The sequence below is a fragment of the Manacus vitellinus genome, unplaced genomic scaffold (assembly GCF_001715985.3).
Source record: "Manacus vitellinus isolate BGI_N305 unplaced genomic scaffold, ASM171598v3 scaffold_43_pilon, whole genome shotgun sequence".
Classification (NCBI taxonomy): Eukaryota; Metazoa; Chordata; class Aves; order Passeriformes; family Pipridae; genus Manacus; species Manacus vitellinus.
Window position 1 is genome coordinate 671467 of NW_021940560.1, and position 18481 is coordinate 689947.

The window sequence follows — 18481 nt, forward strand, 5'->3', positions numbered from 1 at the left end:
TGTTTGGGACTGGGTCAGGAGCATTGTGTGAAAACCAGAGCCTTAATGAGGCACTCTGGCAGTTCTAGTATGTTCTGTCTTGTGTCACTCTCTGACAACTATTACTGTTAAACCAACTCACAGAACCTCAGAATGGTTTGGGTTGGAAGGAACCTCAAAGTTCATTTTGGCTCCTCCTGCAGCAGCAGAGCTGTAACAGCTGGGCTTGCAGACTTCTGGCTTTAAGGAACAGGTTGGTCCCTGCAGCAGACACAAAACTCTCCTCACCTTTCCCCAGGTTACAGCCTTCCCTGACCAGGCACAGCTAGTCAGTGCTGGAGCTCGGGTTTAAGGGGAGGCAGCCACACAAGGAGATCTGTGACAGTCCCAATGAACCTTCTCCAGGGGGCAAATTTCCCCTCAGAACCACCTAGCAGGCTCCTTGAAAAGGAAAAACACGTTAAAAGAAATATATGAATAAGACAAGTAGGCCTCCAGTGTGGTCACAACTCCAGATCCCTTTGCAGTGTAGCCACACAAATAAGGGGGGTTTAGGTTTTTATGTTTCTTCTAAAAAGTTGAGGGAATAATGACAAGATAAACACCTGCAAATTAACTTGTTACCTGTATGTTATTCTTTTATTGATACCAGTGAGCTCCACTTATTTAACTGGAATACCGAACTGAACTCACAGGCAGTCCATTGGTTTGGACCATTCCCAAAATCCAATCACCCAGCATCAAGATGGGGATATTACTGTGTAACCACAACACCACCATTCGTGGTCCCTCAAAGCACTGACATTCTAGAAGCTATTTGAAAACAAGTGATATTCTTACCCCAGCCCGGCACTGGTAACTGCAGGCACACAGCAAAGCAACGCAGGAAACCAAACCACTTCATGTTCAAAGTTTCCTCACTGTGTAGACAAATCTTACCCAAACCTCTCCAAAGTCAAGGCTGATGAGTGATTACACAATTATGCATGTACATTAGCTATGTACAATTACACATAACTAAGTTAACAGGACTACCATAAGTATAATTTTAAGTCAGTGCTTAATTGCATGGCCAGTTTTATCACAAGCATTAAGCAGGAACCCAGTAGCTGTTGGGTATATGGAAAGGCCTGCATCCCAGTTTGGGCAGATGAATCAGCTGGAGTGACTCAAAATTGTTCCAGACTTCTTTCAGAGAGACCTTGGCAAGTTCTCCTCCCCAGACACAATCAGAGTGAGTTCAGGGGAAACATCCACTTTGACTCACGAGTCACAAGTCACTACAATGCCCTCAGACCTGAACTATTTCTTTTTCTCTGGATCACACAAAACTGAAGTGGAATTTGCTGAAATCTCCCAGACTTTCAAGGACATGCAGCACTCACATCTTTGTTCCTGGCCTTCTCCAGAGGGACAAGTTGTGACTCAGACCCACCAGCCCCATCCCACTCACAGCACAGTGACAGGACACTGGGCTGGCCCTACAGCCCCAGAGAACCCGAGCACTGCTGGGCCCTGGGTCACCTGTGCTGCTGCAGGGAGGCCCCAGCGGCTGGGAAGGACAATATGCACCTAAGTATGCACAGGAAATAACCACACACACATTTTAGCTCTCCCAGATCTGCCCTAAGATCTGGGCACTTCCAGTCCTCACTGTGTAGGAGCTTTCATGGGAAGGGAAGCCTCGAGCCTGGCCTTCTGACAGGTGAATTGATTCCAACAGGTTCAAACTCAGATTTGAAACATCCAGTTTTAATAATCCAGCAGCATCCAGTCATCCTAAATAATTTCTGGCTTCCTCCACTTAGCACCATCTTAGACCATGAGAACTAAGCTTCCCTATTCTTGGAATCCCAGAACAGTTTGGGTTGGAAGGGACCTTAAAGCCTGTCTTGTCCCACCCCTTGCCATGGGCAGGGACACCTTCCACTAGCCCAGGTTGCTCCAGCCTGGCCTTGGACATTTCCAGGGATGGGGCAGCCACAGCTTTTCTGGACAACCTGTACCAGGGCCTCACCACCCTCACAGGGAAGAATTTCTCCCCAATGTCCAATCTAAATCTGCCCTCTGTCAGTTTAAAGCCATTCCCCCTTTTCTAGTATGAATAGTTGCAAATTACATACAGAGTTATAAACAAAGGAACAGCACGAGCAAGAGGCAGGGAGTCCATAAAAGCCTTTTTTTAAGGAAGAAATCCCAATACCCTGTGAATGTCTGTCTGATCGAGTCTGCTGCCAACTTACAGCACAGAAGCTGAAACTCGTATGGAAACCAAGATCCCAAACCACAAAAATAAGCCACAATATCCACACATCCAGTGACAGACAAAATCTGGAATTCCGTCCCCGTGCCTTATAATTGCGCTGTTTCCCACTTCCTTTGTATCAGCCTTCAGCTTGTCACTGCAGTGCGAGTGCCGTGTCAGCGGCAGGAACAGCAGTGCTTGAAATGAACCCAAACACTGTCACTGTCAGTTTATGGAAGAGGCACTGGGATGTCCCCGGGAGGGCCCGTCACGGCCGGGGACACGGCCCAGCACAGCCCCGTGGCACCCACGGCTGCCAGGGGAAACTCCATGGGGGCACACTTGGGTACTCTTGGGTCCAGAGCAAGGGATGGATTCACCAGCCCGGTGTGCTGTGTTTGGCTGCCCACTGCTGTGTGACCCAGCAGAGCCCTCTCAGGGAACAGGACGTGGCAGGGGGGACACAGTGCCCTGCCAGAGCTGGAGAGAGGCAGCACTGCTCCCACGGATCACAGAATCACACCATCAGCAAGGCTGGAAGAGACCTTCAAAGTCATCTCCAACCATCAACCCAGCACCACCATAATCACCCCTAAACCATGTCCCCAAGTGCCACATCCAGGCTCCTCTTAAACACTTCCCTGAGCAACTTATTTCAATGCCTGGCCACTTTTGCAGTGAAAAAACTTGGAGGGCTTGTCCAATCTTACTGACTAGACTTACTGATTCCGGGAAGATGAGCAATGTGTACCTTCCCAACCCTTCCCAGGGCTGCCCATATGCTGACAGACACAGGGAGCAGGGGAAGGAGCAGGGGAAGGAGCAGGGGAAGGAGCAGGGGAAGGAGCAGGGGAAGGAGCAGGGGAAGGAGCAGGGGAAGGAGCAGGGGAAGGAGCAGGGGAAGGAGCAGGGGAAGGAGCAGGGGAAGGAGCAGGGGAAGGAGCAGGGGAAGGAGCAGGGGAAGGAGCAGGGGGAGGAGCAGGGGAAGGAGCAGGGGAAGGAGCAGGGGAAGGAGCAGAGGGAAAGGAGCAGGGGAAGAGCAGGGAAGGAGCAGGGAAGAGCAGGGGAAAGGAGCAGGGAAGGATGCAGGGGAAGAGCAGGAAGGAGCAGGGAAGGAGCAGGGGAAGGAGCAGGGAAGGAGCAAGGGGAAAGGAGCAGGGAAGAGCAGGGAAGGAGCAGGATAGGAGCAGGAAGGAGCAGGAAGGACAGTGGGAAGGAGCAGGGGAAGGAGACAGGAGAAGGAGCAGGAGGAAGGAGTGCAGGGGAAGGAGCAGGGAAATGAGAGGGAAGGAGCAGGAAGGAGCCAGGGGAAAGTAGCAGTGGGAAGGAGCAGGGGAAAGGAGCAGGGGAAGAGCAGGGAAGGAGCAAGGGAAAGGAGCAGGGGAAGGAGCAGGGAAGGAAGCAGGGATAGGAGCAGGGGAAGGAGCAGGAGCTGTGCAGGTGTCCCATCACCCCTTCCCTCCCAGCCAAGCAGGAGCAGGGCACCCTATCGACCCAAGACCCCGCTGACTCACTTAAAACACCCCCCCCCCACAGCACAGCACAGCTCCTTTCCTTCCCTTCCCCTAAAGCCAGGACACCCCAGGGACCACTCAGATGTTTGTGCCACGATGTGCCAATAACAGCGTTTTGCTCAGGAATAATCTTAAATCTTTTTGGTAACATGATCTGAAGAATTATTCCCCCTTCACTTCTTAAGGGACACAAACCCCATCCTTTGCTTATACAAGCATTAAAAAAAAAAGAAGAGAGAGGCCTGGAATTCACTGGAATATTCATCATCTCCAACCTTAAACCCACAGCGTACAAACAGACGAATCCAGCAAGTCAGAAAGCAAAGCCAATTTAATCTGTGGCTCCCCTGAGGTAAATGTAGTTCACAGTCCTGCCCCCACCCCAACCTCAGCCATAATCCCTGCTTCCTGGAGGTACGAAAGCACTGGAGTGAGGAAAATTCTGCAGCAGGATATAATGATCCAAAATGACAGGGACAATAATGACAATGAATTTCATGTCTTCCAGTCATGAGCTGGGGATGCTTGACTGGGCTGACTTACACAATTAAATTGTTACAGGTACAGCAGGATGCAGTTACCATCCGCCAGCTTTTGGGAAGGAGCCTCCAGCGCAGGGAAGGGAGCGCTGCGGATGCACGGCCCTTCTGTCGGGAGCAAAGGGCTCATCCTGCAGGGACGTGGCTAAGCCTGCACCTCTGACAGAGGCAAAACTGGGTTAAAGATGCAGCTGGTTCAGGCCATTGATTTTATCCCTTCTGAGAAGGATAAAACAGCTCTGACGGGCAAAGCACGGTGGGACTCGGCAGCAGCACCAGCGAACGGAGGCCCACGGGTTGTGCCAGGGATAACTGGGGTTATCCTGGATCCCCACTGCTGCTCGTGCCAGTACAGCAAGGAAAATACTCTGGCTGCTGTGGGTTTTCACTGTACCTGCAACCCAGCAGAGGCAGCCAGAATTCCCCTCTGAATTCCTCACACCCTGCCCGTTTCCTCCAGGGTTTCACAGACAGCTCTATTTTATGGAACACAGGACAAAATGTATTGGAAAACAAGAGGTTATGGAACATACACAGAGTATTTCCCTGGTTATACCCACGGTTAGTGTGCCTGCAAGGCTTCTCCCACCCATCTAGCCTCAGGTTTGAAATACCAAGAAATGTGAGGAGCCGTGTATTTAAAATCACCTATGGAAAGTATTTCTAGTGACAAACTGTCAGAGGTTTTATACCCAGGGAAGGAAAAACAGCCACAGAGTTGTCTGTAATACCCCTATTACAGCTCAACATCTCCAAATATCCATTTGTCAAACATGAATTATAAAGCTATAACATTTCATAATTCAGGACACACTCAAATCCTAGGAAAAATAGCTACAAGAGCCTAAATAAAAAAAAGCATTTATTCCATTTTTGACAGCTTAATGAATGCTCTACTCTTTTGCATTGATTTTTGTGTGTGTCTGTGTGTGCCTGGGAAGGATTTCTCAGGGGGTTTGCTGTAAACAGGCAAAGCAAAATCCTCTGCCAAGGCTTTTTATACCTTTAAATAACCTCCATATTAAAATATTTCAGGAGAGAATGTATACAAAACTACTGAGAATGCAAAAAAATAAAAGCCAACTACTTACATCCCAGTAAATATACTGGAAATCTGTAGAACAAGACATAAAACAACCCAATCCCCTGATGTGGCAGAGGATCCAAGAAGTAGCATATGTTAATTCCTGCTTTCAGGAAATAGCTGGAAATTCAGAGAGCGGGTTCAGCAAAGTTCTAACATCTTAAATTCGTGACTGATTCTGGAATACAAATTTTCCTTACGCACCTAAAGGCTCATCTTGCAAGAAAAAACATGTTAAAAATGTCTGCAAGCACCTAGAAATAGAAAAATAATGTATCTTAAAGAAAACCGTGCCACTTGGAATTGCTGAACACCTTACATTGACACATGCTGGCCAGCTGGATCCCTGCTGTAATGGCTCTCCTAGTTTTTACCATAATGAACTCTAGATGATTCAAATGGAGATGAATTCTTCCCTTGAAAGGGCTTTGGAACAATCCTGCCCTGATCCTGAGCCAGCCCAGCCTCTCCACTGTGCCTCTTCCCCAGTTGTCCCCGAGCCCCCTAAGTGGATCTGACAGATTCCTGCTCACATAGCAGCCGCCTTCTCCCCCCAAAATGTTGCCTCTTTGCTATTCAGGAGTATCCTCATACCAACAAATGCTAAATGCAGTCTGACATGTCCCCCTAAGAAACAAACTTGTAAGTTGTGGCTTCAAAGCAAACCTTGAATAAATAGGACACGTTGTGTACACCCCGGCTAACATCCAACATATGCTTTGGCTTCCCGATGCTCAGGCAGAGCAGGAATAGCCTCTGGACAAGGTTGTGATTTGCTCTTGCTGGTACTTCCAACATTTATAATGTACCATTTTTTTTTGCCTGTATAAACAATTTAGAAGATGTAATGAAGACGACCCCGGCGCCGTTTGGGAACAACATCCTCATGAATTATGGATGGCTGGACGTGCCACCGGCCCCACCACCAATTACAGCCCCACACAAAGAGCATTCCCGGGCTTCCCCCTGCAAAGGCACAGGGCCACCACTGAGGCACAGCTGGGCAGGGGCCTGAGCACAGAAAACACTGCCTCACATACCCAGGATTTTTAATTCTCCCCTTTGGTGCTGGGCATCAACATCTGTGATCGTTAACAGCCCAGTTATTAACAACCACAGGGACAAGGGATGACGGACAGGAATAAAGGAAAGCGGGAAAACAGGAGAAAACTACCTTTAACTGCAGTTACAGAAACAGTTAAGACCAACTTATTGATTAATTATGTAGGGAAGAGACAAGGGATGGACAGAGAAGACAAAGATATCACTGACTTTAAGACTTGTATTTTTTTCTTTGTCGTTATTTAATGCTCTATTTTATGACTAATCATTCTGAAAGTACTAAAAGCAGCTTAATTCCATTTATTACCCCCTTCTCTACCTTCAGTTCAACTCCCTTTCCCTTTGTCCTCCATTCCTCTGGATTTAGGGTGTGAAGTGTAGCATTAAAATTCAAGCATAATGATTTACAAGACCTAAAGGGTGCCTGCTGAAACGTTATGGCTTAAAACAAAATTTCCTGCGGCCAGAACAGGTTAACTGATCAGGATAAAACAGCTCATGTGCTCCAACCCCCCCAGTCCAGCGAGCCCAGGGGCTGACCTGCAGAGGGGGCACTGCAGGCAAACCTGAGTCGAATTGTGGCACGTTAAGAACTGATTTAACATTTCAGTTGGGAAGTCTTCTGCATTAGGTGCAGCCTCAAAGCACCCAGATGTGTATTATCAGCACACAAACTTCACCCCTTTCAGAACCACTTTATTCTTCAGGGAAACTGAGGTTTGGTGGAGCTTTGAGAGGTTTTTCAATTTTTTATCCCTGCAAAACACCAGTTATTTACATTCTGCCTAAACCTGGGGATAACTAAGCTGTATCTTATAAAGAAACCAAAATAAGGCAAGACATACAATACTTTTTCTTTTCTATTTTACACTTCTTCATTTCCAATATTTAGAGTCTGGGTTTGTTCATCTCTCAGTCACTCAGAGCCCTGCCCTGCTGGTGTTTGCCATCAAAGCCCAATCTTTAGATTTATTGCAACACTGTTCAAAATAACTATTCATCCAGGAAACCTGAGGACTAATTTTAGGGCTATCCTGAAAGGTGCATCTTTGGAATGTTGGGAGTAGTAAATAGCCACGATACAGCCAAATTACTTATTTAATCATAAAAAACTTCACTGGATTATAAACAGATTTCAAGCTATAGTGCTCTTCTGAGGAGTGTAATTACAGCTAAGAGAACCACTCCATTCTTCTGGCATGCTCCTGGGATCCCTCAGAGCAGGCTAAGGGATAGTTTAGGATAAGGAATAAAGAAATCTGAATTCCTTCTTTGTATCTACAGCATCTGTACAAGGGTACAGTGTACAAAACCCACCACATAATCCCACAGCAAATTTTGCTTCCAAAAACCCCTTATTTCCTCGAGACCTTAAAAATAAGACAGACAAGATGCAGCTCCCTCAGAGATAGGCAAAAATCAAGTCCATCCCTTAAATGCCACCCTACTCCCAAACAAGAACCTGCACATATATATTCCCACACACACATACGAATTTTTAATTTTTTTTCCAGTTGCTGTCTGAGACACCTGCAATTACCAACATCAGCTTTAGCCAGAAGCCTCACAAGCACTATTGGAGCCCAGCGTGTTTCCAGAGTCCCTCCCAGGCCAGAAGCCCCTTTGATGAGCTGATGAAGTGTAAATGCAGTTCTACAAAGGGAAAAGAACTCCCTTTGTAACCCATCTTGTGTAAAGGCCTTTCTGCTGCCAAAAGGTCAGAAACCACATCTTCAGGTGCAAACTAACCAGAATGGTACCACTGGGGAAGTAAATCAGTACTTTAGTTATTTATTTTGGAGGAATCCTCCAAGCCTGCAAGGAATCCATGGCTTGTTGCCTTATCCAGAACATGGCAGGATATTCTGATATTACCTGTCTTGCCCCAATTCCAAGGAAGCCTTATCAAACTTTCTGTCCTGGAAGTGGAAGAGGAGGAGGAACACCACCAATCTGGTGGGACAGCACACCAGCCTGCTGCAATGAAGAGCCAGTCCACCTTCGAGGAACTCTTCCCCTCCGGAATAATTAATTAATTATTTAACTATTAATTAAATAACCCATTATTTAAAGGGGTTTTAACAGAAACCTTTCATGTCTTATGGCAATCTTTAGTATTTGATTGTAATTACTAAATGCTCCTTTTGCAGAGCAACTAATTTTACTGACAATATACAAACTAATTGATCCAGGCCTCATCCAACCCAGAGTGAGAACCACAACCACCTCATCCAGATCCAGGTTAGAAGTTGTCTGCACAGTGGAAGTGCCACAGCAACCCATTGGACATAGCTGGAATCATCAGATTTTCCTGACTTCTTCCTCAGAAGAAGTGTTCAATCCAAGAAGTGCAGAGCACCATGCCCAGCTGGGAAGTTGTAGGGAATCACCAGAACACTTTCACACGGCACTACACCCACTAGCCAAGAAAACAAACATATTTCCTCCTACCTTCAGTAAGCTACTGTCACGAAAACATAATTTACCTACCAAACTCACGCTCAAGAGGCAAGCTGAGTCCTTCAGGCTGTTGTTCTTCCCTTTAGAGGCTCGATGTACAGGACCTAGAGCCTCACCCCCGTGTTTCTGCCCCCAAAGCCAGCACGACACGAGCACTGGAAGCACAGAGAGCAACGTACCATCGTAGTAGACAATAGCTCCAACCAGCTTGTCCTTGCGCAGCATTGGGAAGAGCTCCAAGGCTCTTGACTTGGTGAGGACGTAACTTCTCTTCAGGCACTGGCTTCCTGCCACCAGGTCATAGAGTTTTATCCCAACCCAGTAGTACGGCAGCTGCCACCATCTGCGTGGAAAAAAGTACCCATGAGGTGAAAACAATGAAGAATTTAGAGGTACATGCACACACTGCTATTGTAGCACAGAGCCTGTTGAGTAACAGTGTGTTGTATTACACCAGTTTTACCTCCTACCTTCACACAAGCTCCTGGTACCACAATGTAATGTAAATACTCAAGTCTGAGGTATTGTTTGCTACTGTTTTCAACAGAGCTGCTCACTGCAGTGAGTCAAGCAGATTCAAGGCTTTGTTTGCTCTAGAATTAGGATCTAAACTGGCTTTTTGTACTTCAGGACCACATAAATGCAGTCAATCACTCACCTATGTGAGCTCCAGGTTTTACAAGCCCCTTCCACTAAGTCAGGAATAAAAAAGTCGGAAGGATCTTAATAAAATTAAGATCATTCAGCAAAATCTCCCTGCTCTAAGTAGCTTGTTCCAGTGAGTAACTGTCCTTTGAGACCTGAAAACCTAACCCAAAGCACTTAGACCCTGTTCCTCAGAGGAGAGGGAAACTGTTCTCTCCATACCCAAGCAGCCTGTGGCCAAAGGGATGAACACCACATTGCTGAGAACACTGAGATGGGTGTGTTGAAGATAAGGGTGTACTGAGAGAATAGCAAACAACATCCTGGGAATGAGAATTCTTTCCAGCTGCTCCTAACTGAGGTGCTGGAAGGGCCCCGAAGAGCTGCACCTCAAAGCAGCCTAAGAAACCTTCGTGTTTCTACAGCCCAGCAACATCTCACCCGCTGGAGGGCAGAGCTTGTGACAGCTTTGGGGACGTGCTTTGGGAAGGGGGACCTGGGAACTTCTCCAGGGACGTGGATTGCTTGTCAGCAGGCACGGGAAAGGGGAGATGGCCGAGCAAGGCTTACTTGTAGATGGGCAGCATGATGGGCAGCGGAGCGGAGAGGTGCGGGGCGCTCTGCAGCAGGTGGGCACGCTCCTCCAGAGCCTCCTTCACCATCCTGTACTGCAAACAGAGGGCCAGGTCAGCCACATCCACCCAGCTCAAACCCACGGGCAATCCCACCCTAACACCAAGCTGCAAATGCAGAAGGGTTCTTCTCCAGGCCAATCAATGTACATCAACATGAAGTTGTTCTTTGGCAAAAAAGGTTGGTTTCTACATCTGGATAACTGCACAGTTTAGATATTTTCCCCTGAAAATCACCATTGCTGTAGCAGTGCTACAACTGCCAAAACATACTTTGAGAGGCTTCAATGGGAAGACAATGCAATTCCTCAAAACAGGAATACCAGGCTTCCAACAACACAGGAATACACAAAAGCAATTATACATAATCACTCATTTACCATATTTTCTTTCCCCTTGCCAAAATACACCTCTTATTTACCATCTTTTTCCCTATGACAAAATAAATCACTCATTTACAATATTTTTTCTTCATTCCAAGTTAAATCATTCCTTTACTATGTTTTCTTTCCCCATTCCAGAACAAGGACAGACAGACCCACTCCCCCAGATTCTGATCATGACAAGTAGAAAGCTCTTTTTATTCTGAGACCAGCCCTGTCCCTGCCTTCCTGGCCCCAGATCCAGCACAAACAATTACCTGCTCGAAATCCAACTTCATGATGGCCTTCTGGAGGTACCTCACCCCACCATGGATCAATTTAGTGCTCCTGCTGCTGGTCCCCGATGAGAAATCATACCTTTCTAGAAGGGCTGTTTTTAGTCCTGTGTTACCAGAAAACCAAATTAACTTCTTAAATTACACAATTTGTATGTAATTCATTAAAGACACTTCTCTAGGGTAGAGACAATCACAAGAAAAATTACTCTGTACATGGATGAATTTGTATTCAAAGTGTAGTGCACTGTCTATATTGTAATGAAAAATTTTAGCCTCCTTCCTGAGGGAAAAGTCAAACCAGAACTTAAACAGAAGCACATTAAAAGCTGGATATTTCACAATGGAAAGGCATTACAGCACATTACAGGGGCCACGCTCCCGCAAGCAAATGAGAGCTTGGATGCACGGCAGGGACAGAGGGCTTGCATGGACACTTCCAACTCCTTGCAGCAGAGAGCTCTACACCTCTTGCACTAACAATTTAAACAGCATTCCAGAGAGGGAGACAGCTGACAGCTTTGCTTGCTTACAGTTTGCCTGAGGTGCCCAAAACCAGGCGAGAGCCGGCCCTGGGCACCTTCAGGGAAAGCTCACCAGGGAATGTGGGCACACCCAGAATTCTGACACAACAGGAAATATCTGATCAGGCTTATCACAGAATCCTTTGGGTTGGAAAATCCCTCCAGGATCATCCAGTCCCCCCTGTGCCCATTCCCCACCTTGTCCCCCAGCCCAGAGCACTGAGTGCCACAGCCAGGCCTTCCTTGGGCACCTCCAGGGCTGGGCACTCCAAACCTCCCTGGGCAGCCCCTGCCAAGGCCTGACCACCCTTTCCATGAAGAAATTCCTCTCATGTCCAACTTGTCCTCCCTGCACAGCCTGAGGCGTTCCCTCTCCTCCTGTCCTTGTTCCCTGGGAGCAGAGCCCGACCCCCCCGGCTCCCCCTCCTGTCAGGGGGTTGCAGAGCCAGAAGGTCCCCCCTGAGCCTCCTTTTCTCCAGGCTGAGCCCCCCCAGCTCCCTCAGCCCCTCCTGCTGCTCCAGACCCTTCCCCAGCTCCATTTCCTTCCCCTGGCTCCAGCCCCTCAATGTCTCTCTTGTCATGAGGGGTTCAGAACTGGACACAGCACTGGAAGTGCCTCAGCAGTGTCCACCAGAGATTTTAACATCTACTGGTCTCCCAAAACTTTTCAGTCCTTAAAAAAAAAATCTAATTATTACTAGTAACTTCCAAAGATCAGAGCAATATATTTTTGTCAAATGTGACTTAAGATTAATGGACACAATCAGAAAAAATTTGGTGAAGATTTATCAAACACATGAAAAGCAAAATTTGTTGTTAAGTGAAGCAAACACAATAAAAGAGCAAGTTCCATGAACGAACAGCAACGAGAGGCAACTCATTAACCAAATGCCCAGGAATATTTCACACCTCAGAAATCTCCTGACATAATCAGAATATCCAAGAAAAGGATAAACAGAGATTAACTGTAATAATTTCTACCTGCTTTACAGCTGCCTTTTCTGCCACAGCACACTGGTGGCACTTCCAGTGCATTTGCTTAAACTCACCTTCCCTTGCCCTTTCCCCAAGTTAAGGCTCCACAAAAAGTTAACATCAACCCTGCTGTTCCTGGGAGCCTCTGAAACCAGTTACCAGCTAATGTCCCCAGGGTGGGGCAATGGGAGCAGGGAGCTGCTGTATGGACCTTCTTCAAGTTCCCTGTACCTCCTGAGAGCAGAAGTTGTATAACCAGCATTCAGGGCACACCTCCTCTACCTTCGAGGAGATTTGAAAAGCCAGTCTTATAAGTTTATTATAAAGAACAAGCCTGCAACTGAACTTCCAGGCCCTTACCTCTGGTGGCTGCATCCAGAGCACAGCCACAGCCTGTTGCTCCTCCTCCTATGACAATGACATCAAATTCACTGTTGGTTTGCAGGGCCAAAATCTGCTGTTCTCTCGTGGGGAGCTGGTTCTTCACTGGGACAACCTCTGCAGCCTGAACCTCCACCAAGGCACCCTGCAAAGATTAAACACAGCCCACGATAAAGGGAAATAAAGGGAAAATTAAGATTTAGGAAAACCCAAGTTTGGCAATTCCCAGCATGACCCCTGTTTTTCCCCCAAACACAGTGCTTGTGGCTGCCATGGGCTGCCATCCTTCCCCCAGCCCAGCCCTCCTGGGGCACAGCCTCACCTGAGCTGCATTAAGTGCTCATCCCCCTGTGCCCAGGCTCGGCTGCAAACGCTGGGAACAAAGGTCTCCTCATTAGGAGCTGTTTAAAGCCGGCTCAGCCCTCAAACAGAGCCGAGCTCCCGGCGCTCCAGGCACACACAGACAGCGGAGCGGGGAAGCAGGGAGGTGAATCCTGATGAGCCTCCCCATTAGTCTCCCCTCGCTCTCCTTCCCGTGTTTACACAACAACATGTGGCTGCTGGCAAAGATCACCGGGTGAGGGACAGACTTTGGGTGCTTCAAAGAAATTCAGCTGCCACGTTATTCACTTGGCCGTGCAATTCTTCCCATTCCCACCTACTGCTGCCTCCTGCCCTGCTCTCTCCCCTGCCCTGGCCTCTCCAGCAGTGCTAAAAGCTTTTATATCCCACAGAGTATTGTAGAAACATATCATAGAATCCCAGAGTGGTTTGGGTTGGAAGGGACCTTAAAGCCTGTCTTGTCCCACCCCCTGCCATGGGCAGGGACACCTTCCACTAGCCCAGGTTGCTCCAAGCCCTGTCCAGCTTGGCCTTGGACACTTCCAGGGATTCAGGGGCAGCCACAGCTTCTCTGGGCAACCTGATTTTACATCTCAGAGGGGTCCATGCAGGGATGAGGAGTCCACAACCTCTATAAAGTATGGAACAGTGATACAGTTCCAGTACCTGTTTTTCCAGGAGGTCATGGACACAAGGATGGAGACAGTGAGAGGATCCAGCCGTTCCTGTCTCCACTCCTTCCTTGGTGGCTCTAAGACATCCCTCTGCCCTGTGCTCCACAGAGGTTTGCTGTGAGCCTCCAGCCACAGCTCTCAGAGCTTCCCCTCCCAAAAGCGGACAGGACTTGAAGCACATCTAAATTTTCCTGCTGAACACCCAAACATGCTCTGATTGCAGAGCCAAGGTTGGCTCCTGCTCCCCCTGGGTGAGCTGCTGCTGCAGCAGTGCTGGGTCATCCCAGTGAGTGCAGCCAGGCAGCTGCTGCCAACTTCCCAGCTTCCCTAAACACCACTCTGCGACTCCCAGACAGCACTGACCAGCAGGAAACTGGGAAGACTAAAACCACCTGTGGCTCAGTCTCACACAAGTTTTGGCTGGCCAAGCTCAGTTGGTGACCTTCAGAGAAGGCAAAATCCCCACCTCCAAATTAGCTTTGCACTGGGTTTCCAGACAATATTCCAGGTGTACAACTTAACTTCAGGAAAATAAGAGAACACCAGAAAAGCCAAACTCAGAGTACAAGAAGTACTGGTGTCAGTCGGGTTTGACTCTATGTTTTGGTTTGATTTTAAACACATTTTTTACAACAAATGGCTCAAAGCAGAACCAGAGTAGAGTCCCCAGCATCCAGCCCCTGGTATTGCCAGAGTCTGGAGATTAGCCCTGGAATATAAGCAGAGTGATTAGCACCAGGAATTGATATAGATATGATGCATCTTGCTGTCAATTAAATGGGGGAGTGAAGAAAAGCTGCACACAGGGATTCCATCTGCAGTAACGTGATTAGTTTGGCAGTGAACAAGTGTGTTTACTGAAATAAGCAATTGCTGTTTATATCTACAATTTCTCAGGCAAGAGTTCCCTGAATGGTTTTGATTACACTCTTAGTGAGAGGAATGTAGTTTGGCAGTTTGAATTTAATCATCAAGTTATAAAGTGATCTAGTAATCCATAAGCCAGTGCTCTTGTTAATTTGCTACTGTAAATCTCCAGGTAGGTTTGCAGAGTCAAATTCATCATCCTTATTCTCTTAAACAAAAAAAAAATCAAGTAATTAAAACTCCCCTAAGCAGCCCCCAATGCATTATCATATTATCTCACTATTGGATTCACCTTGCTGAGCAATTCCCACTGACCAACAACGCACTTCCACACAGGGAAGAGAGGATTGGGAAAGGACAACAATGTCTTACAACTCCACACCAAAGCAGTGCCTTTCCCCTTGGTGATCACAGGGAGGGAGGGGAAGAAAAGCTATCAGTGTTTGCCAGCTCAACTTGGTACATCCCAGAACACCCCATCATACCTGGCCCATCAATTCAGTCAGGAAGCAAGAGGATCTGGTACTTCCACCTCTCTGTCACCACTGGTGTTGAAGTGCTGGTGGAACAGCTGGCAAAGGCTCACTGTGTCCCCTGGGCATTCCAGGGGCTGAGCATTTGGGCCAAATCACGGGCCCAAACCCAGACTGGTTTGGGTTGGAGGGACCTTAAAGCCCATCCAGTTCCACCCCCTGCCATGGGCAGGGACACCTTCCACCAGCCCAGGCTGCTCCAAGCCCTGTCCAACCTGGCCTTGGACACTTCCAGGGATCCAGGGACAGCCACAGCTTCTCTGGGCAACAAGAGGTTTATATTTACAGTGGTAACACTGAGAAAATATCAGTCTACACACACTTCTGCTTTACCCAGAAGCAGTTCTGTAGAGACCAGTTTCCTCAGTCCCTGCACCACCTGCAGCTCCAGCCAGTGAGGCTGCACCAGCCTGACCAACCTCCACAAGGGAATGGATATTCCATGTGAAAGCTCCATTCCTGGGTGCTCACTGAACAAGGTTTGGCTTGAGTTAGTGTCACTCCTGCTTATTCCTTCACACACAGCACTATGCTTTCCCAGCCTATTAATTCAGTGACTATCCCAGGGATCAGGTTACTGGAAAAGACACCAAAATGCAATATCCATCTATCAGCTCCTGAGTTAAATCCAGCCACAGTTCTGTCATGTCAACACATGTCCCCATCTTCCCTTTGCTCAGCAGGGACCATGTGTGGTCAGGAAACCCAATACACAACCAGGGCCAGTCACTAACTGCTGGTACAGCTTCACATGCCGTACACAGAGACATGTTCCCTGCATGGATTGCCTCAAAGGAAGGAATTCCTCCCTGGGAGGGTGGGGAGGCCCTGGCAGAGGTTGCCCAGAGAAGCTGTGGCTGCCCCTGGATCCCTGGAAGTGTCCAAGGCCAGGTTGGACAGGGCTTGGAGCAACCTGGGCTAGTGGCAGGTGTCCCCACCCATGGCAGGGGTTGGAATGAGGTGAGTTTTAAGGTTCCTTCAAATCCAAACTGTTCTGGGATTCTGTGATTCAACTGCAGTTGCAGAAACGTGCTCCAAAATGTCAGCACACGTGTGCATACAGGAAAATCAGCTGGGATGAGAATCAGTTGGGATCTTGAAAACCAGGACAGACCTGGATCAGTGGAGTGTTTTGTTTCCAAGGTGTAAACACTTGATACACGGCCAAGGTTAGGGGTGCTACCTGTGCCACTCTCCTCCCAGCACACCCCGCAAGGACAACTTCAACTTCTCCATCAGCAGTCACCAACACTCCTCTCTTTCAGTGGACAAACACTCTCTAGTGCTCAACTGAAAATCCAAATGATCCTTTTCTGACTGATCCCACACAACAGGTTTAGAAACCATGGGGACAAGTGGTTCTGTCATTTTGACACCAAGATGACATTCAGTAAAATCCTGGGGTTCAGTCACTCTCTGGAAGTTCATAATGGCCATCCATTCCCAAAAAATGGGAATTCCCTGAATTCTGAAATACTGAACATGCAACAGTGAGCTCTCCAGGTGACTTTTCCTTTCCAACTCCTTCTCTTATTTAACAGCCCTAAAGTTTGCAGCTGCCATTTCTGGCAGTACTGAAGCCAGGCTGTGAAAACCGGGGATAAAGACTCCAGAGAGAGTTCAAAGCAGCACTATCAGCTCCAAGCAAGGCAGGAAGCACCATGGGGACCTCACTTGAGAGCTGGGGTTTATTTTCTGCAACAGTATCTGAAGCCATAAGGATCCTGGCTTATCCACTTCCCAGCTAGGCTCCCCAGAAATGACTCATCTCATTCCCAGCTGTTCCTCCTCCCCACAGAAACAGCCAGAAGAGGGATTTAAAAGGCATGTAGATGTGTCATGTGGGGACAGGGGTCAGTGGTGGCCTTGGCAGTGCTGGGGGAATGGTTGGACTCAGTCTGAGAGGGCTTTCCCAGCCTCCACAAGTCTGTGGGTCTGTGATGGAGAAGGGAGTTAAAGAGCACGGCCACACTGACCCTGCTGTGAGGAGCAGACATCCCAGGGAAGCCTATTTTCTACCACAGCAAGATCCAACACACAGACTGGCACTGGAATCTCCTGCACCTTTCTGCTCCCACTGCTGGACTGTACCAGCAGGTCTCCAGTACCTTCCCTGCCTGCAGGGAACTGACTCTGCCTGTGCCACAGTGACCTCAAGCACAGCCCTGCAGTGACCCCCGAGCTCACCAGTGCCTGGGCTGTGCCCACCAGGGACAACAGGAGCCGTCCCACAGACTGCCTTGGCACAGATCCTGCCCCCAAACTGCTTCCACCCCATGAACTGAACAGGAGGTGGCACTGCCACTGTTTTGGAGCCGAGATGTTCAGAGGCAGTGCTGGTGGTTTCACTTCCACATTCTAAGCTTGAAAATACTGTCCAGACTCAGCGCTTATACTTCCATCAGGACTTTCCACTCCTCCCACAACCAAGTAAAACCCCCAGTACCACCCAAAGGTCACTTTTTAAGCATGAAAAATGATTTACAAGCACCACACTTCCCCACCAGTCACAGACCCACGCCAGGGAAGCAGCTTTAATGCCAAGATCAGCTCCTGCCAAACCAAGTCAAGAGGCTCTTGGCACTCCTCCCCAAACAAAACCATTCCTACGAGCCTGACATACGCTCCGACAGATTTTAAGTTTCATATTTTATCAGAAATCATAATTAATACTTACGTGTTTGTTTCTATACTGAGAAAATTGAGAGAGGCCAAAAACTGTTGCTATGGCACCTCCTCCAATGAGAGCAGTTCCTTTCACTGCCTTCCGAAATGCCATTTTTTACTGGAAGAAAAGAAGAGAAAAATTAAATCAGCAGATTTACCATGTCAGAATCTGGGCTACACAGGAGAGACCATTTGCAGAAACTAATGACAATGTTGTGACAAGTTGAAATTTAGAGTAGCAATGTCTTAATTAGCGATTTTCATTGCAATATTAATAATTTCTAAACAAAGTCTAGACAGAGGCAAGCCAGAGTGCTCTGGTGCTTGCTGTGAAAGCTGAATGACAAGAGTATTCAGATCTGAGGAGATTTGTACACACCCCCACAGTGACACTCCTGTCTGTGACGAGTACTTCCAATACCATGGCAAAGGCAGACCAGGAACAGCCTGTCCTCAGCTGTCAGGCCACCAAATCCTTGTCCCAACACCCCAGTGGATCTACTCCACAACATCACCCTTAGCTACCCTCCCATCCCATCGAACTCCTGCTACAATCCCATTAGCCTAAGAGCACTCCATCCTGCTTTCCAGCTGGGAATTACACATCAGCACAGCCCGTCCTACCCCGGAATGGTGTCTGGTCAGGACGCAGGTCCCTCAGCGAGAGGCAGCAGCACAGACAGGGACAAGACTAAGCGGC

The 18481-nt window shown here is 48.1% G+C and overlaps 1 protein-coding gene across 1 annotated transcript in view; it reads right to left on the reverse strand.

The window, feature by feature from the left end:
• The window catches only part of GPD2 (glycerol-3-phosphate dehydrogenase 2), a 39545-nt gene extending 21064 nt beyond the window's left edge, over positions 1–18481 (reverse strand). The window contains exons 1-6 of the mRNA XM_008923195.4: positions 18406–18481; positions 17792–17899; positions 12678–12843; positions 10801–10925; positions 10099–10196; positions 9063–9226 (exon numbers count right to left, since the gene is read on the reverse strand). Of these exons, the coding sequence (XP_008921443.1) occupies positions 9063–9226; positions 10099–10196; positions 10801–10925; positions 12678–12843; positions 17792–17893 (655 nt within the window). The 5' untranslated portion in view covers positions 17894–17899; positions 18406–18481. The remainder of the gene's footprint in view (positions 1–9062; positions 9227–10098; positions 10197–10800; positions 10926–12677; positions 12844–17791; positions 17900–18405) is intronic.